Source organism: Coccinella septempunctata, chromosome X (genome assembly GCF_907165205.1).
Source record: "Coccinella septempunctata chromosome X, icCocSept1.1, whole genome shotgun sequence".
Classification (NCBI taxonomy): domain Eukaryota; kingdom Metazoa; phylum Arthropoda; class Insecta; order Coleoptera; family Coccinellidae; genus Coccinella; species Coccinella septempunctata.
In genome coordinates, this window is record NC_058198.1 from 13,541,127 (window position 1) to 13,567,374 (window position 26,248).

At 34.9% G+C, this 26,248-nt stretch overlaps 4 protein-coding genes and 1 long non-coding RNA gene across 7 annotated transcripts; 3 read left to right on the plus strand and 2 right to left on the minus strand.

Moving 5' to 3' along the window:
- Positions 1 to 1,302: 1,302 nt before the first annotated feature.
- On the minus strand, positions 1,303 to 3,240 carry LOC123321723. The gene has a single exon (XM_044909457.1). The coding sequence runs from the start codon at positions 3,238 to 3,240 to the stop codon at positions 1,303 to 1,305; it is 1,938 nt and encodes a 645-aa protein (XP_044765392.1).
- LOC123321873 lies at positions 2,743 to 10,665 on the minus strand. Of its 2 annotated transcripts, XM_044909663.1 has the most exons (7): positions 10,571 to 10,665; positions 4,792 to 4,842; positions 4,647 to 4,736; positions 4,454 to 4,513; positions 4,334 to 4,393; positions 4,143 to 4,196; positions 3,975 to 4,088 (listed from the first exon to the last, which is right to left on the minus strand). In XM_044909663.1, the coding sequence occupies exons 2-7, from the start codon at positions 4,810 to 4,812 to the stop codon at positions 4,020 to 4,022; spliced, it is 354 nt and encodes a 117-aa protein (XP_044765598.1). In that variant the 5' UTR covers positions 4,813 to 4,842; positions 10,571 to 10,665; the 3' UTR covers positions 3,975 to 4,019. The 2 variants fall into 2 exon arrangements, with proteins under 2 accessions (XP_044765597.1, XP_044765598.1); XM_044909662.1 differs by lacking the exons at positions 3,975 to 4,088; positions 4,143 to 4,196; positions 4,334 to 4,393; ... (2 more) ...; positions 4,792 to 4,842; positions 10,571 to 10,665 and adding exons at positions 2,743 to 3,689; positions 3,751 to 3,807; positions 3,868 to 3,914.
- LOC123321724 lies at positions 5,321 to 6,307 on the plus strand. The gene has a single exon (XM_044909458.1). It carries the CDS (start codon positions 5,321 to 5,323, stop codon positions 6,305 to 6,307), a length of 987 nt encoding a protein of 328 aa, XP_044765393.1.
- LOC123321876 lies at positions 8,994 to 9,554 on the plus strand. Its single transcript, XM_044909665.1, has 2 exons — positions 8,994 to 9,149; positions 9,206 to 9,554. Exons 1-2 carry the CDS (start codon positions 9,053 to 9,055, stop codon positions 9,499 to 9,501), a joined length of 393 nt encoding a protein of 130 aa, XP_044765600.1. The 5' UTR covers positions 8,994 to 9,052; the 3' UTR covers positions 9,502 to 9,554.
- Positions 10,666 to 18,341: 7,676 nt separating the features above from the next.
- Positions 18,342 to 21,213, plus strand: LOC123321880. Of its 2 annotated transcripts, XR_006538963.1 has the most exons (3): positions 18,737 to 18,813; positions 19,910 to 20,320; positions 20,478 to 21,213. It is a non-coding gene; the product is annotated as an uncharacterized LOC123321880 (long non-coding RNA). The 2 variants fall into 2 exon arrangements; XR_006538962.1 differs by having other exon boundaries at positions 18,342 to 20,320.
- The last annotated feature ends 5,035 nt before the right edge of the window (positions 21,214 to 26,248 follow it).

Here is a 26,248-nt window from a genome sequence, read left to right on the forward strand (position 1 = left end):
ATACCCCCTCCTCAAGAAAAAAACAGAATTCAATGAGATGGTGATATTTCTATAGCAACGAAATTTATCGAAAAAACAGCAAAAACGTCCCGAGGTGTTGACGCAACAATCCACCGAAATTAAAAAAAAAACTCAGAAAAAGCCCCCATATCATAAAATTCTTTGCGCAGAAACAAAAATTTTTTCTTTTTTATATTCACACCATGTACAACGAGAAGTAATTAAGGAAACAAAGCCTGTTTCAGTTACATGTAGACAAAGGATAGAGCTTCACACCTCTAGCGAAAAATCCAACATCGGTGAAGAAACGTGAAAGTTGAAGCTGAAATTTCAAGAAGAAACCAGACTTTCATGAAAAGGTCATATTTCTATAGCAACGCAATATATCGGAAAAATGGCAAAAATGTCCCGAGTTATTGACCTAATGATCCACCCAACATCAAAAAAGACTCTGTAATTCCCCCCACTTTTTACAAATTATTCGTCAACAAGAGGAATTTTTTTGTTTCCTTACATTCATCCCTGTACAACAAGTAGGCAATGAAGAAAAAACATACTGGGCTGCTATTCTCGAGCATTCGCACTATATGCAATCGTGCGCATCGAAAAACGTTGTGAATGATTTTAACAACAAATAGCAGAGTTGCCTAGAGTTTTACCAGAGCATTGTGTGCTTTCATGAGGACTAAGTACCATGCTTGGTGAATCTCTGGGCAACTCTGCTATTTGATGATAAAAACTTTCACAACATTTTTCGATGCGCACGATCGCATATATTGGGAATGCTCGAGAATAGCAGCCCTGTGCCAGTGACGACCAGAAGAAAGATATAAATTTCCACGTCTGGCTAAAAATCCAAAATCTGTAAAGTAATAGCGAAGTTGAAGCTGGTCAACTTAGGAAATTTTTAAGGTGTCCCACTTCATTTGCTGCTGAATTTATTTTAAATTAAATAAATCATTCTTGCAAAAATTTTTGAACTTGATTCTGGTACTTGAAATAAATAGGGCTTGAAATTTATATCTAATTTTTATTCGTCAGAACAATACAATGGTTCAGAAAAATTTTCTTTCGGTCTAGAACTACAAAAGTCATGAATTTCAATACAACTCCAGAAAGTGTAAAGAACATATACATATGAAATAAATAAATAAAATTCATTCTCTGTAAAAACGGAACGTAAAATATTTCAGGAAACAACAATTCAGTCATAAAATACTATGCCTACATAGACAAATAGGAAAAAAAGGACTAAAATCTTTGGATACAAATGTTTACGAATGTATAACTAATAATCTCATGTTACTCTTCATCAGAACAGTTCTTCTGTTTCCCTGAATAAATATTTTGTATGAACACTTTTATTTTCAACCAGTCCTTGTTTTCTAAAACTTCTGGATATTTACTCTTCAACAGGTCACATTCAGCCTTTTTTGGGGGAATTTTATTCATTATGTGTTTCTGGAAGAATTTTTTTACTATTTTTTTCTGCTGTGATGTCCACTTCACCAATGTCCTTTTCTTAGGTTGTCTTTTTGTTTCATCATTTACCATTTCCATTGCTCCAGTTCGAATTGTCTGGGGCTTTTCAACAGGCAGAGACTGTTCACTATAAGAAAAATTTTGAATGATATCATCGTCACTGTTGCTTTTGTCATCGTCGCTTTCCTTGGAGTTTGTTTGTTCCAGTAAATCTTCCTCCAGATCGATTCCGATTTCATCCAGTGTTTTTCCCTTGAATTCTTGAAGATTTCCGCCCTCTAGCAAGAGGAGAAGTTTAGAAATTTTAGCCGTCTGGTGAATATCGTCTGGCAGTCTATAGGAGTTCTTATGAACACCTATTGTGTGACCCATAAAGGTTACCAGTTGGTCTACTTCTGTCTCATTCAGTGAAAAGAGCTGAGATAAGGTTGCCAAATATTTGCGGAGTCTTGTGCATGTTATTGCCGAAGGGTTTTTTGCTCCACTAGCCCGTGCATACCCTTGCAATACCTTATACCCAATAACTGGTGTCGGGAGAACAGGTCTTCCGAACAGGTATGGGTTTCGCACATCCACTAGGTTTTTCCTTACGGATAGTAGGATATCGATGTGCTCTTGCACATCCTTGCTGAATAAGACTGCAACACCTCCTCCTCGTTTTCCTCTTATGACAATCCTTTTAAAATTTTTCAAAAGAACTTTTTCCGTTGACGATACAATCGGATCAAATTCTTCATAATTGCTTGTTCCCTCCTTAGCCTCGGAATTCAGATAGGTTTGAAGGAGAAGTCTTTGTAGCTCTCCCGGTCTCTTTCTATTCAGCAGAATAATTCTACAATAAATAGTTTCCAACAAAATTTTATATGCAATTTTATCATGAGGATCACTTCTCAACGAGCTGATAACAGTTTTAGCTTTTGAAATCAAATATTGTTTGAGGATTTTCAAATCCTCAGCGAGTGGAACGATTGTTATCTTGTTCCATTTTTTCATATTGAAGTCCGTTCCAGCTTGGCTAGATATTTCGAATCTCCAACTTGAGGTGAATAGATGTATCATATTTTTTAATTTCACCTCGGTTTCTGCAGATGAAACTGAATTCTGGCTCGTTAGGTTGTGTAGTATTGCTATATCACAGCATTGTTTCAGAGCAGTTCCTATATTCCTCGCATAAGTTGGAGAAGCAAATGAATCATTGATGCTGCCATATTTTGCTACTGACTTGACTGCATCGCAAATTAAATTGTATTCTGGTCGGAGTGCATCAAATAAGCTGGTTATCTTAGGTTCTTTTTCCTTCAAAGCCAAGAGAAGCCTTGATAATTCTCTCATTTTCCTGGAAGTAACATTTATAAAGTGTTTTTCTCGATGTATTTTTAGGTACTGTGACTGTGCACCGAATGCACAAATAAGTGGATCCTTTTTTGCTTCCATACTAATTTTGTCGGGTTGCATCCTAGGAAACACTTCATTTTTCAGTCGAGTATCGATACGACCAGCAATATTATTGATCAGATTATTCTGCCCATCTGCTTGTGCACTTACTGTGCTTCCACCAGCACATTTTTTCCTATGCCTATACAATAATTTGGATGAGTAAAAACCAAGGCAATTAGAACATGGTAATGAATTTCGATCTTTCAAAACGGGCGACCTCACTGGTTTGAAGAATCCTTGGGAATTTCTTATATAATTACCTCGTTTCCTCAATGTATTTATGCGATCCCTTCTCTCTTTGCACTTGGGGTCTAGGGACATAATGCGGATCACTTCAGTTTCATGGGAATGGTTTCTTTGGAGGTGTCTAGCGAAATTGAGTACTTCGTCTCCACAAAAGTAACAATAATCTCGTTTTCTTGTATACTTCGAATATGAATTTTTTTTTCTTTTACTTGAGTACTGTGAGAAGTACTGGGCTCGATGTCGCTAATGGAAGTGCTAAGGTTTTTTGATTCCAATTGTATATCAACATCATTTCCTTCTTCATAAGGTTTACTGGAGGTAGAGGGATGCCTATCGATTTCCTTAGCGAGACTTGTAGTACTACTTGATTTAATTTCGCTTTTCAAAAGAATATTTTCGAGGATGATGATTGGTTTCTTCACACGTTTCTCAGTAATGGATGGCGTTTTGAAGGAGTTGTTTCTTGAAGATCCAGAAGATGAATCTATCAGCAAGGATCGGAAACGTCTTCCTTTCCGTGCAGACTGAAAACGAATGGAATAATTCATATAACTATGTAATAGATTGGTTAGCCTTTTTCTTTACCTCTTGTTTTGGGTCATATGTCGGATCTGTGTCGGAGTCGTCTATAGGAGATTCAAACTGAAATAATATATGACATTAGATTGTGCTTTGAATATAAAAATGCGATTCAACTCTCACTTCTGTCTCCCGTCTCCGGGGTATAAGGTTCATCATCTTTTTCTCATAATTGGAATCCTTAACCTGTAAACATTTTATTTCTTGTAGAGCGTTAACTATGGGGCAGACACATATTTCGAAAAAACTCTTCAGTCATACTACCTCATTTTCATTCACGGTTTTTTTTCCTCCTCGATATCAATTATATCATCTGTATCGACAGTGGAATCTGGCGTGTAAACCTAGAACAAACAATAATTGTTGAATTATTCATTATAAAATTTCATATTTGATACCTCAAAATCCGGAATATCTCCTGATGGTGGTGGACTTGATATATCAGATGAACACTGAAATAAAAAAAGATATATCTACGAATACATCAACTTAAGATATTCGATATTATATTAGAAATAAATGGAAATAGATGGAATTAATGATGAATCTAGTTGAAGGTAGACTTTGATAATAGGTACCTAGAACTTACTTCATAGGAATCACAAAACTTTGCTTCCTCGCCAATAGTATCTGATTTTGGCATATAAGTCTGGAATGAAAAAGTTGTTAAATTATTGAATTCTATTATAGATTATGAAATATTGAATACCTTGAAATCTGGTGAGTCCCATTTTTCCGGTGGTGGACTTGATATGTTCAATGAAATCTGAAATATGGCAAAAAGTTTCATTGAAAAACACGTAAAGATTTCACATTATTCAGCAAAGCGATACACACACTGGAACGAGATCGATATTTGAATTGAAGAGATCCAAAAATATTGATTTGAAACATAATTAATGCTGTTTATATGAGTTTTTGACTTCTTTCTTCTTAGTTCGCGTTAAAGGTACATTGCACATTCTATTCCTAAATGATTCCTCTTGCTCTTTCTATAGTGAAATGAAATTAGAATAAATCAAAAACATAATATAATGGTCATGTTACCTCATACACTACAGCTGACATGATTTTTTTTTATTCTTGAGGAGAACATTTCTGAAAAAATAAACCATATAATTACAACTAGAGAATTTCAGTAGGGTAGAGGGGGGCAGATTCGGACACGGGGTACATCCGGACATTTCATATTTCCCGCCTCCCGGTTGCTCTAGATATCTGTAATTACACAATTTGGCAGCAGTGGTAGTGTGAACGCAGTGTACTGAACGACGCGTTTCCAAACGACGGATTTTCTCAAGAATTTGGTTTTTGTTTTCAAGTGCCATCAAAAGTAAGTATTTTACACATCATTTCTAAGGAGCTCAACTTTTAAGGAGTATAATATTTAACTTTTTAAGAGATGCACGTGACAAAGTAATCATTTATGCGCTACATAGTCTTTATTTTAACAGGCAGAAGCATTGGAAAATAACGGCTACGTTGAAGATAAAGTTATCTTTACTGAGGAGGCAGATTCGGACACTTTGGTCGGGGCACATTCGGACTGTCCGGAACTGCCCCAAGTATAATAAGAATGGTTAGAACTTATGTAAAGAAAAAGCAGGTGCCAGACGTGCCCGAGGAGACAATGAGATCTGCTGTTAAAGATGTTTTGTCTAGAAATATGTCTTTACGGCAGGCCGCTGCTCGATTTGGCATTAAAAAATCTACGCTCTACGATAGAGTATCGAAAGCTAGAAATATGAACGATAACTCCGATTCAGGGACCGAAATGAATGATAGTAAATCTGGATTATCCAAATATGCCAGTCGTCAAGTGTTTTCGCCAATTGAAGAGCTTGAACTTGAAAAATACCTCAAGCAGTCATCCCAAATTTTGCATGGGTTAACTTATATTGCTACTCGTAAATTGGCTTATGAGTATGCAGTGAAACTTAACAAAACATTTCCTGAAAAATGGCATGAGAATCGGCAAGCGGGAATCGAATGGATGAAATGTTTCATGAAACGGCACCCAAGACTCTCTCTTAGGAAGCCAGAAAACACGAGCTTCGGCAGAGCATCAGCATTCAATAAACATAATGTGGACAACTTCTTCAATAACTACGCCGATGTCTTCAAGAAATATAAATTTCACCCAAGTCGTATTTGGAATACCGATGAGACTGGCATTTCCACTGTGTTACAAGCTCCAAAAGTGATCGCTGAAACCGGAAAAAGAGTTGTGGGTCAGTGTGTCTCTGCAGAAAGAGGCACTCTAGTCACTTTCTGCGGTGTTATTTCTGCAACCGGTTCTGCACTTCCTCCTATGTTTGTATATCCTCGAGTGAGAATGAAGGATCATTTTTTGCATGGCTCTGTACCTGGATCTATAGGTTACGGAACAAAGTCAGGGTGGATGACCGCACCAGTTTTCGTTAAATTATTGGAACATATAAAAAAATATACGAATAGTACCCCAACAGATCCTATCTTGCTGTTAATGGACAAGCATGAAACACATGTATCAGTGGATGCCATCAACTATGCCCGTGAGAACGGAATCGTTTTGCTATCATAAACTGCACACATAAAATACAACCTCTCGATAAAGCTGTTTATGGTCCGTTCAAGCAAAAACTGAAAACATCTTTCAATGATTATATACTAAGCAATTCAGGAAAGCCGATAACAATTTATGAAATTGCCAGATTAACAACTGAACCGTTCTTGCAAACTTTCACGCCTAAAAATATCATAAGCAGTTTCGTAAGTACTGGGTTGTGGCCCATAAATCGGCTCATCTTTACTGAAGAAGACTATTCTGGAGCATTTGTGACAGACCGACAAATGCCTGATCACCAAGAAAAAGAAGCAACTGTTAAGGATTCCACAAAACATGATGGTTCAGCATCTGAAACAAGTCAGCCCTCTACATCTAGAGAGACAAAGCATTCACCAGTCAATATAGGCGATTATAGAGTCGTAGAAGAGGCCAATACTGCTTCTGTCGTGACGGCGATTGTACAATCGCTTTTAAAAGAAATTGTCGATGCTGCTACCAAGACTTTTATCAACATAATTTCCGTGGAAATTGTAAAACCTTCTGACATTAGGCCATTCCCAAAAGCAGGTGAAAGGAAAACCAATAGAAAGTCTCGACTTGGCAAATCAAGGATATACACGACATCATCTGAAAAGAAGAGAGTCGAAGAATTAGAACAGGCTAGGCGAACGAGGGCAAACACAGGAGGAGTTAAGAGGAAACTGCCACTGGACTTAGAAATTCCTGGATCCAAAAAGTTTGTGAAGGGTGCAATCAAGAATAAGAAAAAATCGAAGTCACGTAGCCAGTCCAAACGTTTGACTGACAGCTCATCTTCTGATTCAGATGGAGTAGAAATGAAAACTTTGACCAGAAAAAACAAATTCACCATAAGCTCTTCTGATACAGACATTGATGTAACATCAGATCACGACGACTTTGACAATCTCATAGGTAATTGCACAAACTGTATTTTATATATTATAAGTAATTTTCTGTTATTGTTGCAGATGATGACCAAATATTGCTCGATGATTTTGTTTTGGTACGATTCCCAACAAAGAAAAATGTGTTTCACTGCGTCGGCCAAGTAATAGAATTGTCGGACGAGTATGGAGAATATGTTGTTAAGTTCTTACGGCATTCCAAAGGCTATTTCAAGTTTCCTCCTGCAGAAGACATTTCTGCCATTTCTCGAGCTGACATTGAGTCAAAATTACCTAAACCTACAGCCACTGCGGCGACACCCCGATTAGCGAGTTTTTTGAAGTTCAATATTAACTTCTATGGTTTGAATTTGAAATAATATTACATAATGTTCTGTTTTATTATGTTATGTGTTATGTTGCATAATTTATATTAAAGGTGCGACATCGGAATCGATTTAAGGATGAAGTGTCAGTCATATTACTTATTCTCCCTTCCATTTGGATCCCCCATAAGTACAATACGAGTCCCAAGAGATAAACAGTTCATTTTGATGTCTTTGAGTAAATTATTGTAACCGTCACTTCCATTATCCGATTGAAACGCTATTCAAATGCTAGTATTTCTATTTATTTCATACTATATATTTGAACGTCCGAAACTACCCCAGGCATGTCCGGAAAAAGAGTTGTGGGTCAGTGTGTCTCTGCAGAAAGAGGCACTCTAGTCACTTTCTGCGGTGTTATTTCTGCAACCGGTTCTGCACTTCCTCCTATGTTTGTATATCCTCGAGTGAGAATGAAGGATCATTTTTTGCATGGCTCTGTACCTGGATCTATAGGTTACGGAACAAAGTCAGGGTGGATGACCGCACCAGTTTTCGTTAAATTATTGAAACATATGAAAAAATATACGAATAGTACCCCAACAGATCCTATCTCGCTGTTAATGGACAACCATGAAACACATGTATCAGTGGATGCCATCAACTATGCCCGTGAGAACGGAATCGTTTTGCTATCATTCCCACCCCACTGCACACATAAAATACAACCTCTCGATAAAGCTGTTTATGGTACGTTCAAGCAAAAACTGAAAACATCTTTCAATGATTATATACTAAGCAATTCAGGAAAGCCGATAACAATTTATGAAATTGCCAGATTAACAACTGAACCGTTCTTGCAAACTTTCACGCCTAAAAATATCATAAGCAGTTTCGTAAGTACTGGGTTGTGGCCCATAAATCGGCTCATCTTTACTGAAGAAGACTATTCTGGAGCATTTGTGACAGACCGACAAATGCCTGATCACCAAGAAAAAGAAGCAACTGTTAAGGATTCCACAAAACATGATGGTTCAGCATCTGAAACAAGTCAGCCCTCTACATCTAGAGAGACAAAGCATTCACCAGTCAATATAGGCGATTATAGAGTCGTAGAAGAGGCCAATACTGCTTCTGTCGTGACGGCGATTGTACAATCGCTTTTAAAAGAAATTGTCGATGCTGCTACCAAGACTTTTATCAACATAATTTCCGTGGAAATTGTAAAACCTTCTGACATTAGGCCATTCCCAAAAGCAGGTGAAAGGAAAACCAATAGAAAGTCTCGACTTGGCAAATCAAGGATATACACGACATCATCTGAAAAGAAGAGAGTCGAAGAATTAGAACAGGCTAGGCGAACGAGGGCAAACACAGGAGGAGTTAAGAGGAAACTGCCACTGGACTTAGAAATTCCTGGATCCAAAAAGTTTGTGAAGGGTGCAATCAAGAATAAGAAAAAATCGAAGTCACGTAGCCAGTCCAAACGTTTGACTGACAGCTCATCTTCTGATTCAGATGGAGTAGAAATGAAAACTTTGACCAGAAAAAACAAATTCACCATAAGCTCTTCTGATACAGACATTGATGTAACATCAGATCACGACGACTTTGACAATCTCATAGGTAATTGCACAAACTGTATTTTATATATTATAAGTAATTTTCTGTTATTATTGCAGATGATGACCAAATATTGCTCGATGATTTTGTTTTGGTACGATTCCCAACAAAGAAAAATGTGTTTCACTGCGTCGGCCAAGTAATAGAATTGTCGGACGAGTATGGAGAATATGTTGTTAAGTTCTTACGGCATTCCAAAGGCTATTTCAAGTTTCCTCCTGCAGAAGACATTTCTGCCATTTCTCGAGCTGACATTGAGTCAAAATTACCTAAACCTACAGCCACTGCGGCGACACCCCGATTGGCGAGTTTTTTGAAGTTCAATATTAACTTCTATGGTTTGAATTTGAAATAATATTACATAATGTTCTGTTTTATTATGTTATGTGTTATGTTGCATAATTTATATTAAAGGTGCGACATCGGAATCGATTTAAGGATAAAGTGTCAGTCATATTACTTATTCTCCCTTCCATTTGGATCCCCCATAAGTACAATACGAGTCCCAAGAGATAAACAGTTCATTTTGATGTCTTTGAGTAAATTATTGTAACCGTCACTTTCATTATCCGATTGAAACGCTATTCAAATGCTAGTATTTCTATTTATTTCAAACTATATATTTGAACGTCCGAAAAGTATTTCACAGCGTAAAATAACCCTTTGAGTGCGAATTTTTCTAACAAGTTTTTTTCCATTCATATTATATTGATTCTTTGAATTTTGACAATGATGACATGATTTCCGAATCCAAAATCATCCACCTACCAATTTCCAATAATATCGGACAAAAATAGGATAATTTGTCTGCATGCCATTCTGGAGCTACTATCTATCATAAGATAGCAATTTTGAATCTAATCGAATTATATACACAAAACTAGTTCGCCATATTGTAGCCGCTATCTCGAATTTTTCCATTCAGACAGAAAATTTGTAATTCTTACCCCGGAAACCCCTAGATACCAATTTTGAATAGTATCAGATCAAAATAACAAAACTTTTCCGCTATATTGACAATTATAGAAACATTCATTGGGCTCCGGACTCTTTTATCTTTTATTATCCGATGAAATCGTCCACAAAGATGCTTAGTCCAATAATACCAAAATGAAGCTATAATCAGGAAAATATAACGAGAGCAGAGAAACCCCTTATGTAAATGTATGGAACGATTGCGCGGCTGTGTTTTGCACGGAGCGTACCTCCAGACCGTTGGTTGGCGCCATTCCGACTGAGAGCAGTTTTCACGAAATGTTCATGCCAGATCAACAATTTGAGATTCATTCGGTTTCCAGAATTAAAACACATAAACTTTTGCATTCGTAAATATATCATACAACTAATAATTGAAGATATTCATTGTTTGTCTTCTTCAAATGTCTAATATTCCAAAGTAGTTGAAACAAGATGGATATACTCACCGACAGAAATTTCAGCACATCACGGCACGAATTCACACATCAACTGATCCTGCGGTATGGAAACATACGAATATAAACGTAAGGACGCAACATTGAACACCGTGAAAAATCTATATTGGCTTCCATTCTTTGGGGTATTTCCCCAAAAAACAGACGAATATAAATGTTATGGACGCAACATTGTACACCATGAAAGATGTATATATTTTCTTCTATAAATTAAGGCGCTCCTAGAAAAAAAATGATAGATAATGTAAGAACTTTAGTTCTCATAACATAATAATAGGAGTGCTGAAAGAATTGTTAGTTCTCATACTCTTAGTGCTTCATATTATCATCTTGTCAGAAACCTATCAACAGATAGTCGCTGTCTAAAGATTAAAATTCGAGACTTGCAGCATGTTGAATGACTTTATTTTTTCAAAAGTCTTAAACTTCACACCGCGCTGTAGAAGTATATTGATTATTGAAGAATCGCACATTATTTCGACGGAAAGAAATTTTCGAATGAAAAACATTTTTAATACAAGTCATATATCTCATTCTCTACGTCACTGGTGTTGTATACTTTCCATACAAGGTAGTCCTTGAGGTCGTATATGGTTATTGTTCGATCAAAAGAGGCTATTTTTAAGAGAAAACGGAATTTAATGAGATGATGACATTTCCATAGCAACGCAATATATAGAAAAATATCAAAACGTCCCAAGGTCCAAAGGAAGAATAAGTTATGTACCTATGATTATTTTTTTTTTCTTCATTCGTCATCAATTCTTCGAATAAGTTTTGAAGAAAGCTTTATTATTCACTCTGTTTCCTCGTTTTCAGCTCTGTTTCAGATATTATTTCGAAATGGAAAGAAGATAAAGAAATTTTCATATCAATGGAAAAGACGCCCTTCAGTATAAAGCTTATTCTGCAAACAAATTTGTCATCACTACACTACTGACGGGGAGACATGGTTTTTTAACTGAGGTTTTTCCCTAAGCTCTTGTATCATACTCCAAATTGTATGGTACCCCCTTACACTTACCTTTGTTTGAACTCATACATATTCTATATTGTTTGATAATCGAAAATATATTGCCTACATTCAAAAGATGTATTCTTACATCCGTATCAGGGTTTGGAAGAAATATCCTCCTATCATTATGGCTTCATGTAACATGCAAGGACCATTCATTGTGGCTTCAGGCGAATTATGACTTCAGTATATGTGAAGCCATAATGTAATTCACGTTTTCCGCTCAATGAAGCTACCGATTTGACTCTGGTTTACGTGATTCGAAGCACTGAGTGATGTGGAAGAACCTTGAATACAGATATCTGCTTAAATTGTAAAGATGACATCACTATGACGAAATGAAAATTTCTTCTCGTGAAGCTCTAATGATCGGAGAATGGTAAATATTGTATATTTTAGTTTGAGATTTGGCGGATGTTTGCTGGGGTGAGTTCACGCTATTTGAAGAAATGCGTGCTCTTGGGGTGATTGTTTCGTCCCACTGCTAGGGTCGGACTCATCAGGTAGGTTAATGAACCCTAGCAGCTACCTACGACAATCGCCGAAGCAGCGTAGTTTGTGCCTGCTATAAACGCCGGTTACGTCGAGGGTATAGAGTTGTGCGTCGCCGGTGGCGCCATCGTTTGGCTTATGCTGCACCGCAATAGACGTATATGCTACCCTGTGATCGCAACCGTCGTGCGCAGTGATGCCATCGTTTGGCCACCCTTGGTACCACCATGGTGAGATGAAGAATTCTTCTACCATGGGTACAACTACGCCGCCACAGAGACATTGCTACCAGGGGCATGACTGTAATATACATGTCCTGTATATTGTAAACTACACCTTGTACTTTATGGACTCAGAGATGTGGCAACATCTCCTTCCCGTTTTTATCGATAGTGAATAGAGAGAATTCTCATCCAGCGGTTGAATTTCGAATATCTCTTGGGGATGCAGAATTCTTATTGCGCGTCAGAGTTAGGTACTCAACTTGTGGTCTTTCAAACCTTCTATGAAGGAAAACGTCATATATGGATGTTAATATTCTAATCAGTGATGAAAATTCGTGGTTCAATTTTTTATCAGTCAAACGCATATTCTAGTTGAATACTGAAGAATAACTGATATTTTAATTCAGCCCAAATGCTATCTCAAGCCGAAACCATGTGACAGGCCAAAATATAATGGCTTCCAGAAATTTTTCTAGGTGTTCTGATGATTCGAAGAAAATCAGGAATTTCTTTACATAAACTGAAAAACAATGAAATGCTTGAATTGCAATCTTATTTCCAAAATTGTTTTTCGCTTCATATAAAAAATTTTAATCTGATGGAAAAAACAACTCTCCATAAAAAACAAAAAACCTGTTCTTTTCATTTCATAATGAACTTGCAGTTCAAATGTAGTCGAAGTTAGTAACAAGACCTTCGAAGTAAAGGAATTTTACCAACGACATAGAGCTCAGGAAGATATTCCTAAGAAATGTTGCAATGAAATGTGTTTAATATAACAAATACCTAGTTGGTTTTAGTAAAACACAACTACATAATAATTTTCCCACATTTGATCCCGACCTCGAATGATATGAAATTATTTATTAGCATAGTAGTCTATCAGCATACTGCAAAAGTATTATCATTTTGTGGGTTAATATTGAAAAACATCCCAAATGAAGATTCAGTTTATTATTTAAACAATAATATGAAGTCAAGGATAACAGAACGAAAGTAGGTTATACATAGTGTTTGTTCATGAAAATTTTGAGTCAGTATAAAAACTAACATATTCTGAACCTTAGGAAGTCTTTATTTACAGCTCATGAGAATAAACGTTGAGATATCGTCACAAACTCGATTATCTGCTAAATTACATCAAAAGTCAACGATTTGAAAATTTTTACAGTCGAATTTCAGTTAAGATTGTATCAATATTCTCTAAAAGCCCTTATTATAATTCGATATTCAATCTTAATCTTACTCTATATCAGTATTATTATTTGGTAATGAAAAATAGTAGGTAAAGCTAGGGTTTTTAGCGTATATGGAAAACTTGGTCAACCGTTTTCAACATCTCTTCACTTAATTTGATGAAAAATAGTAAGTTTGATCAATATTGATATTATTGATGATAACTGATAACAATGAAGGCTTTTAGAGTAATGGAAAATTCTGTCATATTGGAATACTTGTGGCGTTTTTTCACTCCTGATGAGAGTCTTCAATTCTCTTACTTTTTTTCGTGTTGAGTAATACTGAATAATGATTTTTCTATGGCCTTAAATTTAGAGTCAGCTCGTCCAGCATGGAAGAAAATGACACTAAAAATAAAATACATACTGTGCAGTTTGGCAAATCAAAAACGGTATGAGATTTTCTAAATTATTATTCTCTAAATGGTGAAAAATTTTATATTCTGCAAAAAAACAGGCTTCTTAAAGGTTGATTGGTGTTTGACTGAGGTAGGAAGAATCACTTCACGATGTGGGAGCGAGACCGATGATGACACTATTATAAAATTCATTTAATATGTTTCATTTTGATAATAAGGTTTATAACAGATGTTCGAATTGTTTTCCTCAGCCGCAATGCAAGTTTGATATCTCCTTAAGAGGGGTCTACACCGTTCTAGTGGTCAGTTCAAAAAGAAAAAATGAATATCTCACGTCAGAAACAGCTAATTTATATGGGGTATTCATTTTAATTCAATTCAATCAGTTCGACACCTAGAAAATTCAGAAATTTTTTTATTCGTCGAACGGAAAAAAATTTTTTTTTATTGAAGAACAAATATTCATTCATGTTATTAACTTTCCGATGTGGAATTATCTCTTCTATGAAATTCCACATGAAAAAAATTTGGCAAAAGTCTCGCCCTTGGCTGCAATTCGTATCCTGGTGAAATTGAAAAAAGACGTTCGTCTTTTCGACGAAAGTGGAAACTATTGTAATATTCGTAACTTCTACTGATCTTTCAAATGTTCTGGAAAGACCCCACATTCTGGTAGTCTTTCCCCCTTTACGCCTTATACGGATGGCGAGGAATTCTCGTGGTATAAACTCCTCTATAAGATCGTATTATCAAACGTTTGTTTCTTCCATTGTTAACAAATTCAGCTGCCTCCATTTATCTGTGCAGTAACTCAGATATTTTCGATTGGCTAAATAAACCTTTACTTTCTCCGCTCCCAATAAGATAAATCTTGCAGATTTGAATCTGGTGAACGAGATGGTAACCAATCGCTAGAGTATACCTTATCAAGATACTTTCAAACTGCCACTCGTGCAAGTTATGCGTGCTCAGGTAGCCATATTTTTCTAATGTGGACTCATCTGTCTATAAATTTTTCTCTGCGAATCACAGATTTTCCTGATGCTGTTGTTCCACAAAAGCTACTCTGGGTTGATGATTCCGGGACAGCAAACATTTGTACTCGCGCGCGTACTCGAGTCTAATTTAATTGCATCATTCTCAGTCTCGCTCCCACATAAAAATACTTCTTTCTGTTCAACTCAAACTACAATAAGCCCCAAAGAAAGCCTTGGGCACACAAGAATTATTTTCAAATAACTAAGAAAAATGTCTTGGAAACTTTTTTTTGCAAAGAATCAAATCGTCCACTATTCAAGTATTTTTTCAAGAAGAGTCAGATGGTCGATGAATCGATCTCCCAGTTACAGCTTGCCGTCGACATCTGGGACACCCTGTATTTATAGTGCTTACTTTATTATGACTATCATTTTTAACAAAAACCGTCCAAAATTGAATAAACAACCCCTTCATGGTGGAAGCTATGCCAGAATTTGATTTCGTTGAATTTGCAGCCCTCGCAAAACTCTTTAGATACAATCAAACTTCAAATCACAAAAGCAACATGGATCCGAATAAGAAGAAGAAACCACATATAATACCTACCAACCGCACAAGCATTTGGAGATATCGATAATCGTTTGTTAATAAAACAGTTAAAACAGATGATTCAAAGAAAAACGCCAGCCTAGCAAACCTTCCCTGACATTCTGATCTATCAAAAATAAATTTTCAGTGTGAAATTTCTAAAGAGAAAAAAAGAGACCTCCAACAAATGCTCATATATCTCGGGAATGAATACTGCTGATTTCATGAGAATCTTCTCACTGTTCCAAGAAAAGCAGGGAATAAGCAGTTGATGTTGATATCGCAGGTTGAGAATATGAATAACTATTCATGGTTAGGTACAGTTTTCCCATTCGACTTTCAGAATTCAGTTTACTCATTGAAACTTCTTTCTTATTATTCAGTATATTTCCTTATCGGACTGTTGACTGAGCATATTCTCGTTGTTTTAGTTAACATTGTTTCTCCAGGGACAGATGTCCCTGCAGTTAAAACAAATTTCCGATACTTCTTGTTGTGTTAATATTCATTACACAAATTTTGAGTATTAAGTCAACAGTAGTTTGAATCGTGACAGCATAGTAAACATGGCACGCAAAATTGAAAAATAGTAAATTTTCTTGTGCAGATAAAAATATTCACACGGTGCATGAATTTCTGGAATCATGGGTTGAAGCTTGCATAGGTATATTATATTGCCATCACAATGAAAAAATTGATCAGATACGTTTCGGTATATTGAATTCTCACTGAAATAACCTAATGTGATTTGGTTGACAACGAGAGGTTATAATTGTTTCGATTCATTTTCATATACAATTCGAGTATTTCTCACATCTCACTTGGTAGACAGTTGAATAGAGTAAAAATTGGAAAAAAACTGTCATCAGCAGTACCTACTAGCCACTAAATCTTCATAAACAAAAATGTGGGTTCATCAAGAGATCGAAATTTAAGTTATACATAAGCGAACTGCAATAAAGAAAGTGTGAAATTTTTAGAGAGAACTGTATCGAACGCATATGAAAATAAACAACAAACAGCAGCGATATCGGCACCAGTGGTTCAAAATTAAATAAATTAACACAGTACTGATTACTGATTGCTGGTTGTGTTGGACGGATAAACCCAAACCTGCTACTGCGACCAAGCGGTCTATTGTAGCACACAGGCAAGCTCATGGAGCTAGATCTCTCCCTCAGTAAGTATTCTAAATAATACATTTCAATATTCAACTCATAATACTGAAAAACAAGGAACCAAAGATAGAACTCACTCACTATCGAAACGAGATAGCTGTTGCGATATATCAAAATCTATAATTGAAAAACAAAACTGTATAAAATTTTGTCAGTATTTTCTCTGAGCGTGCTAAGTAAAGGTATTTTCCACTAAATCTTTCAGACGAAACAGTCAAATTCCATGAGATGGGTCTTTCCTCTGATTGAACTATCGTATACTAGTTGTAGGAAACTAACGGCCGTTTTCGATAAAACTATTTATCCATCGTTTCACTTACTGACGATTAGTAACCATTGGTAACCATGCTAAAAAATATCTACAGATAGATCATAGAAACGAAATCAGATGTATTGTCTATCTTCGGTAGCTGAAAAAATGGATATACGTTTATTGAAAACGGCCGTTAGTATATCGAGCACAAATAAAAAGCACACTTCATGAATATCCACAAAGAAATCTCTTCAATCTTGAATCTTCATAAAAACGCACTTTCGAGTTTTTACATACAGTGTTTTTCATATCCGGTACATTCATACATACGACACGAAAACTGTGAAAATGAACTCTTAAGAAAATAAATCAGCAGAAATATGCTTATCTCATACCGAAAATATTCCTACTAACTCAGAACTGAATTTAAACTCAGATTTTGTTTGCTTTTTATCGAAATCATTTATCTAGCAGCTCTTTCCATTTACACTCCAGAATAGTTGTATAATGCAAACTAATTTTTTCATGAAATGATCAGCAGCGGCTTTCGAAAAAATATCAGTTGAATATTTCAGGTCGAGTAGTTTCCACAAAATTAATTATTTTGGATAACAAAGTATGAAAAGTTCAAAAATTCGATTCTATATTCCAGTAACTATAGATTTTTAAACTGAAGTACTCGAGGATTCTTTCTGGTCCATTTTTATAATGGATAAAATCGCGATCCTGACCAGATGGATAACGAACTCAACTAGACACGTGAATATTCAATTCGAACTGGAAACGAAGCTGTAAAATCTACCTCATAATTGTCGGAATAGCAATCTCTCTGGCAACGCTGTGAGGGAATTGAACGCCATTTACATGAGTCCGTAATGTTATCTTCTTGTACAAAAAGCGTATATTTGACGCCACAATGTTATGAACTTATACTGAAGCCATAACATACGCCAGATGTTGAAAATTCGTATATTCATTTTTCATCGTACGCTATTCTTCGTAGACAGGGAGTATGATTGGTCGTTTTGGTTGAATATACACGAATCAAAACCGACATAGGTCGTCTCTTTCTAGGTGACGCCATAATGGTTGGTCTATGGTCTGAAGCCATAATGTTCGGAGATGTAAATATATATATATACTCCGACCAGAAAGAGATCCGTTTATGAAGTTTTATAAGTAGACTGAGATCCGTTTGGCAGTGTGAGATCCATTTTCGGATCTCTACTTTTTTCGCGTGTATATGGCTAGCTGAGTGTGAAATTAGAATATTTCACTCATTTTCCGAAATTTCGGTCGGAACTCGCTCGGTCGCCATTTATCTACTTTTTATATAGTTTTAGTTCCTCGGTCCACTGATAGGCGTCTCCAACATCGCTATCTGTATGTCGAGTCGAATTCTCAAGGAATCAATACCATCAATCTGGCAACGTCCAAACAACGCGCTCCGTGCAGTGAGCTTCGATTATTTATAAATATTCTTATCGTCTTCACGAAATACAAATGTAAACATTTTTAAAGAATCTCTAGTTGATTGAATTTGGTTTGAATTCAATGAACGTGAAATATCATTTAATTACGTCAAATAGAATTCATAATCAACAATTCATTCAGGAAGTATTTTTGTCTGATAAACATGATAACTTCTCAAAAATAATGTATTTTATGCTTTTGAATTTTCAGCATGTCATAGCAGGAATAGTAGATACTGAATTTTCAATATTTTCATTGCAGCTACTGTTAAATATATTCGTGAAAACATTCTGAGCAAGTAGGAATAATCTGTCAATGTTGATAAGAACGTAAAATATTAAAAGGAAATTGCTTCGATAAACGTCTGTAATCCATTTGTGGAAGTGAAATTCTTGATGATAGACATATTATGAATACTTGGTGGATAATCAAATAGGTAATGTCATTCCATATTCAATCTGGTTTGTAATATCAAAGTTCCAGAGCATATTTGCCCCTTTTCAGAGCTCATTCCACGTCTGACGTTTTTGGAAACTAACAAACTAATTTTAATAGTACTTAACCGATCTACCTGTTATATAAATTCGCAAAATATCTAATATATATATATATATATATATTTTTTTTTTTTTGGAAAGAGTGATCGAAACTTTTCTGACATAATTTATCATAATGTTGATCTCAAAATTCGATATCTCGATAGATGTTGTGAGGATATAGATAATATGCTATAGAGATTGTGATCCGAATTCACCTGGAAAAAAGCGTACCTATGTCTTTTTGATCAATTCTCTGTACTCAATTTGTATTAATTATGATGAAATCATAATTGAGAGCACTAAATGAAAGCTAACCTATATTTTTTAGTGTGGATGGAAATCCATTTTTCGCTGGAATGAATGGCAATTCTTTCTCCTCTTGAAATAGATAACGATATACTTATTATTGAATAAATCAGAACGGAGCAAAGTCAGTTCGGAACCAGAGTGCTACACGGAGACAATGAGATAACGATTTCATTCAAAGAAGAGAGTTAGAGCGAATAATCGTCACATATCATTTTAAAAAATGTTTTTCCATTTCCTTCATCATGACTTGTGCCTCAGGCGATTTTTCATATTAGTTTATTTATTTATTTTCAAATTAGGAACATGAACCGGTGACTGATTAGGAAAACTCTGAATTAATTGAATATGTATTCGAATTGATTATCTCGATAGCCTGTTTGATGTCAAACTTCTTACATATCCAAGATATTGACAAATAAAAAATCTTTCTTTTTGGTAACCCAAAAAATTGATTATTTTTCTTCACATTGTGTGTTTGTGACTTTGAAGATCAAAGAAGTATGAACAACGAAGAACTCCAGTTTTTTTCATCCTAATGAAATTTCTATTTTTTCAAATGGTGACGTTAAGACATATGAATATTACTCTCTGGGCTCATAGTAGAAATAACGATGAAATTACTGTTGTATAATTTACAGGAGGATGTTCGTCAGTGAATTTGAGTGACTAGTGACTTATTTTCAGGGTAGTTATGAATTCGTTGGGAATGTGACTTCGATGGATTTTTGTTGAGCAACATCAATTCAAATTCCAATAATTTACTTCACCGTAACATTTCCGATTTTTCAGATGATAATAGTATGATTCATCTGATGAATATAATCGACAGCTGAAGTAGGTAATTCAATATGTATACAATTCGTTATGAGACATGAATAATATCATGATAAACCACGCAATTCGAAGAAAATAGAAGATATCTAAGTCATTAGAGTCCATTTTAGCTTCAATTATTTATAAAAAATGTAGTTGTGTGACAAGTGGGGTTAATTCCAAATTGAATAAATTGCATGATGCGGGAATGTAACTGCAGTTCCTACACTTCTGCTATCGCAGAAGAAGCCCTTGTTTATACTGCCTTATCCACGACAAAGTGTAAGTTAAAATTAATTTTCTTATTACAACTAATGTGAATTAGTGTACTGTGAAATTCAAGTTACTAATAATAGAAGGCTTGAACTCAGAAGAGCTAATCATCTTATTTCCAATTGAAAAGTTTATTTATTTTACGAATTTTCTTCCATTGTTGCAGATAATCATTTCAAATATCATTGCCTGATTTTTTTCATCGTTAGTGAAGATGATGAATCTTTTTCCCTGTACGGAAAACGTCACACCTCAGGATGAACGAAAGGCAGCCGATATCATAAAGAATTCGACACCTCCAGGATACACATTTATTGGCGTAAGACCAGAAGTAAGGTTAGGAAGAAATCCTCATAGGTGGATTGGTGTATTTACTGAAAATACAGGAGCCTATGAAACTGGATGTCCAGCAATGGTTTATTTAAAACAGCAATTCAGAAAACTCGTCCCACAAGGTTCGGATTTGTCTTCGGTTAGAATCATTCCCAGTACTTCAGGAAGTACTATTGAAGTTGAATACCTCGTAAACTGCTTCTGTACGAAAGTTCCTAGAAGAAAAAGAAGTTCTAGGTACCACACAAGAAGCTACACAGGAGAAACTGGGAAATTTAGTGAATAATTATTTTTCATTTGAGTTCAAAATTATAACACAAAATCTGAAGTTAGTTCTGTATGTTTTTCGACAATAGTCTCATTGTTATTATGTTGCTTATATGCAAAAATAATAGATATACAATAAAATATATGATAATTATCAAGGAAATGACACAACTATTTTATTGGGCTATATGATCTGGTATGAAGTTCTGTAATTTTTGTGTGGTGAATATTGAATTTTTTTGATTGTAATGATATTTGAAATGATTGTAGTCTGTGGATAAGAAATAAATGAGTAATTAGTCTGAACGTTTTTCATTAAAAACCCACTATCGGAAATGAATGAAAATCACTAGATTTCAAATTATGGTAAAGCATTTTTTTAATAAATAGTTCATCTGATTGGCTATTTGACTCTACGTTTATAACAAACCAATATATCTTCGATAATGCTCAATTCGAGAGAGGGAACTTTTATTCGAATTGATTCTCGCATGTTCTTCTATATTTTGCAGAATTCCGAATTCTCAGTTTTGGATCAATTGAGAAGGTAGGTACGTTCTTATTTTGTGAAATGATTTATCTCGATAATTTGCCGGAAGTTGAAGTTCCAACATGTTGATGAAAAGTATGCAAAAGTATGCATTTATTTTCTAAACCATCATCATTATCCAAGAAATTGACAAAGAAAATAAAGTTAATTCAACCGACCTATTGTTCGTAACCCAAAAAAATTGTTAATTTCTTTTCATATCCGTTCTAGGATGCCATTCACATTGTGTGTTCGAGGCTCACAAAAAAGGAAAAATCACGAAGAAATCTTATTTTTTCTGCTCTTATGAACGAATCGTAAAATCAAGACATATCAAAATTCTCTGAGGTTAATAGTAATAACAATGAAATTGCTATTTTATAATTCACAGAAGGATTTTATTCAATGTTTTTGAGTGATTTTCAAAGCTGTTATGTCGAGGTATCTATCAGAATTCTCCATGAATTCGTGTAAAATGTGACTTCGGTGTATTTCCCTTCAGTATGCCTTCTGAACCGATTTCTCAATTCATCAAACGTCTAAAATCAAACATCATTTCAAATTGCAAACTATTTCACAACGTTCCTGATTTTTTGCAGGAGATAATTATATTATTCATCTGATGAAAAATAACCGACAGTTGAAGTACGTTCTTTAATATGTATGTATATATACAACTCGTGATGAGACATCATTTTATTATGATTCAAACAAATCGAAGAAAATAAAAGATAACTAAGTAATTTGAGCCCATTGTAGCTTGAATTATTTTTTAAACAAGGTATTGTATGAAAGTGGGGATAATTTCAGAGTAAATAAATACGCATGAATCGGGAATGTTCTTGCAGTTCTTACCCTTTGCTCTCTCAGAAAAAGTAATTACATATTTCAATATATAGTGCCTTATCCAAGAGACAATGTAAGTTGAAATTATTTCTTCCATTTAGTGTGCTGTTAAATTAAAAGGAATGAAGAGATTGAAAACTCAGAGCTATTCATCTATATTCCAACAGAAACTTTAATTATTTTTGCCAAAAATTATTTTCTTTAATTGTTGCAGATGATCTTTCCTTATATCTTTGGTATATTCCTTGTTGCACCTTCAGTCAATATGTTGAACATTCTACCTTGCACAGAAAATGTCACACCTCAGGATGAACAGAAGGCAGCCGACATCATAAAGGATTCGACACCTCCAGGATACACATTCATTGGCGTAAGGCCAGAAGTAAGATTAGGAAGAAATCCCCATAGGTGGATTGGTGTATTTACTGAAAATACAGGAACCTATGAAACTGGATGTCCAGCAATGGTTTATTTAAAACAGCAATTCAGAAAACTCGTCCCACAAGGTTGGGATTTGTCTTCGGTTAGAATCATTCCCAGTACTTCAGGAAGTACTATTGAAGTTGAATACCTCGTAAACTGCTTCTGTACGAAGGTTCCTAGAAGAAGAAGAAGAAGTTCTAGGTGCCACACAAGAGGCTACACAAGAGAAACTGGGAAATGTAGTAAATAGTTTTTTTTCCTTGATTTCAAAATTATAAAAAAACAAATCTCAAGTTAGTTCTGTATGTAATTGTTATTTTGTTGATACTTGGCATTTCATGTGTCAATTATGAATTGACACAACTATATTATTTGGCAATACGATCTGGTATGGAGTTCTGTAATTCTTGGGTGGTGAATATTCCACTCTTTCGATAGTAATGATACATTAAATGATTGTAGTCTGTGTATAAGAAATAAATGAGTACCTAACTAGTTTGAACGTTCTTATTGAAAACCAACTCTCGGAAATGTATGAAAATCACTAGATTGTGAATGATGGTAAACCATTTTTTTTTAAATAGGTCATCGTTATTTACGATTGCTTATATTGCTTATTGTTTCGTTTGCTCTTTTTTGCAAATTGAATACCTACACAAACATAGCTGCTTCCTTGCTCCTGTTCATGTGGAAGGATTTTTCGCAGAATTTTCCCATTTTTAATGAGTAATTCATTATTTATGCTCGTGCTCATTCATATCAGATTCATTGTTCCTTTCCATATGATATACTACATCAGATATAGTTTACGTTTGAATTCAAGTAACTTCTTGTTTACTTCCTGCGAAATTCCATCTGATAGATCAACGACATTCGTTTGTATGAACTCTGGTTCCAACGAAAACCGTTTTATTGTGAATTTTACTATGGATTTCAACTCGTCTGTTTGATCACGAGTGAGTGCCATTATGGTAATTGAACGAATTTTTTCACAAATTATGTGAAATACAATACAACAATCCTCCAGTCCGATATATTATCAATTTCAATCTCAGCGCTTTTCTCTTGTAACTTTATTAACTAACTTTGCCAGGAGCTCGCTACATAGGTAGTACATAGTAACGTACTACTACCTTCGATCGCTCATCAGGCTAGAGCGAATATTGAAATGGACATTTCACTTCACCGGAAAAGTGTGGTCAGGTTACTCTGTAAAAGGCGAAATGTAGGTTCATATTGATGATATTTTTTAAGTTCAAAATGCAAGTCATTCTAATATTCTTTTACATCATGAATGTGAAAAATAAGAGGAGATAGCTCGGTCATATAAATATCTGTAAATATTAAATCAATAATAAACTTGGAGAATGAAAGTATCGTGTATATTTGGAATGTACTCTTCAGAAGGAAAACTTGCATATGTAGATGAAACTGAAAGATTTGATTTCGCGGGAAATATCAATTTGCAGGTCGGTGAATTGTTCATTAGTCGTATCTGTAACTAGCGAACAATGAAGAGATGTTTTTCTCGAATTGGTTTTGGATCGTGAAAGTTTTTGAGAAAAAAAGCAATGTTTTTCTTTAAAAACTGCTAATTCATTTCCAGACACTTCGATAATGTTATTGTAGTAAACACTAAAAATGCAGAATTTTAAAAAGATTGATTGTCAATCGAAATAAAAGATAAAAAATAATGAATCAAATATTTTCTACAATGAATTTTATAAAAATGGGTTCGCAAAAAGTCCTATTTAAAAAACAGACTGCAAGCAGGTATGTTCAACTTCTCAAACAAATAAGAAGCTAGATTACATCACTGATATGCAACAAAGACGAAGTTGTAGCCGAAAAAACCAACCCGAATTTGAAAGTTGAATATCAACGGTGGCTAAGCCAAATGCAAGACTTCGTTAAGCAAAAACGGTGACGACGTTCTGAGTTTCATCGGGAGTGTCCAGAGATATCTCATAAGGGTGGCCTTACCATTTTGACATATAGGACTAGGGAAGATGGTTGGTTAGGTCAATAGGGTGATGAGAACTTGTACTGTGATGAAACAAGGACAACGTTATTTCTGAAAAAACTGCATGGAAATGAATAGTGTTTTCTCATATTATATATTTCGATAATAAGAGGTATTTGGATAAGCTTTAGACCTTCTGTGTTTTCTTGTTTCATTCTCGGATTATTCTTGGTAATGTGAAGGCCTTCAATCAGTGACCATTTTTCACAAACAGTTCGAAACACTGTAATGAATGTTTTTATCGGAATTAATTTCATCAGTAGATTCGAGTTTAAACTTAATTCCACTTAAGAAAACCAGAGAGCTGGATGGACAGAATCAAAATCTTTGTTTTTATTGATATTGCCGATATAGCAATATTGGGTTATATGTATGGAACTCTCATGCGATCAGCGATCTCAACTTACAGATATTCGTCGATCGTTTGTGTTTGTGAGAACTGGTCTGTGGTGTCGGAAGACACATTGAAGAAACTGAGGAAGGTGAGTTTGTTTTCATTTCTATTTTTATACTTAATGTATAGTAGTAGTAGGCTACGAAATATCAGTTTTTCCGAATATTGGTTTTCAATTTCCACATCATTCGATACCCTTAAAAACCTCTTTTCATAAAAAATTCAGAATTGAATTGAAATTCTACAATCAAATATTGTACCTATAAAAAAACACCGAATTTCAATCCTATTTACATATAGCCGCATTTTATTTAAATGAACTTTTAGAAAAATTAAGGGATCAGTTTTTCGCTCTTGAATGCACCTCATCTTCAATACCTAGAACGAATTAAGTATTTGACATTATTTGCATCTTTTTCGGTAGCAGTATTTAGATTCATTTCAATTCTGCTATCCATTGTTCCATCTGATTGATGGAATGTAGGTAACCCCAGGTGCATTGCGACTGCGATTCACCCAGACTTAATAAAAGTTTTTATCGAAACCTCTTCTTTAGCTGTTGATGGTTTTGGAAAATATGTTGAGAAATAAAAAAATTTTAAGTAATTTATGGTATTTCATCATTATTTATATTGAAAAAATGTTCTAAACAAACAGCCGCTTTTTGTTGAATAAAATAAGGCTGATAGTCATTTACTCTATTATTTCATATAATATACTTCCACAGAATCAAAAGAGCTGGTGCATATTTTATTTCAGATTTCGATAAAAATTGGTAGACATGACACAAAAAATTGAAACATCAGGTCAAAACGATCGATTTTGCTCTAAAACCAACTCGAATAAGTCTTACCGAAGAGATTCTACTCAGCCAAATTTGGATTGAAGAGATGGACATTTCTTGTACCCCAATGAATATGAAATTGATCGCTGTAATCATCGAGTGAATAACGAATCTGATGTTGTGGATAGAAAAGTGAAAAGTGCTTTTTTAGATTGAACTCAGAATTAGTTATACTCATATGTTGTTTTCCACCCTATTGAATATGATTTTTCTAATTGCACTATGTCTTGTATTAATTTCTTTCTCTCTCTGTCTCTCCCTCTTTCTCTTTCACATAC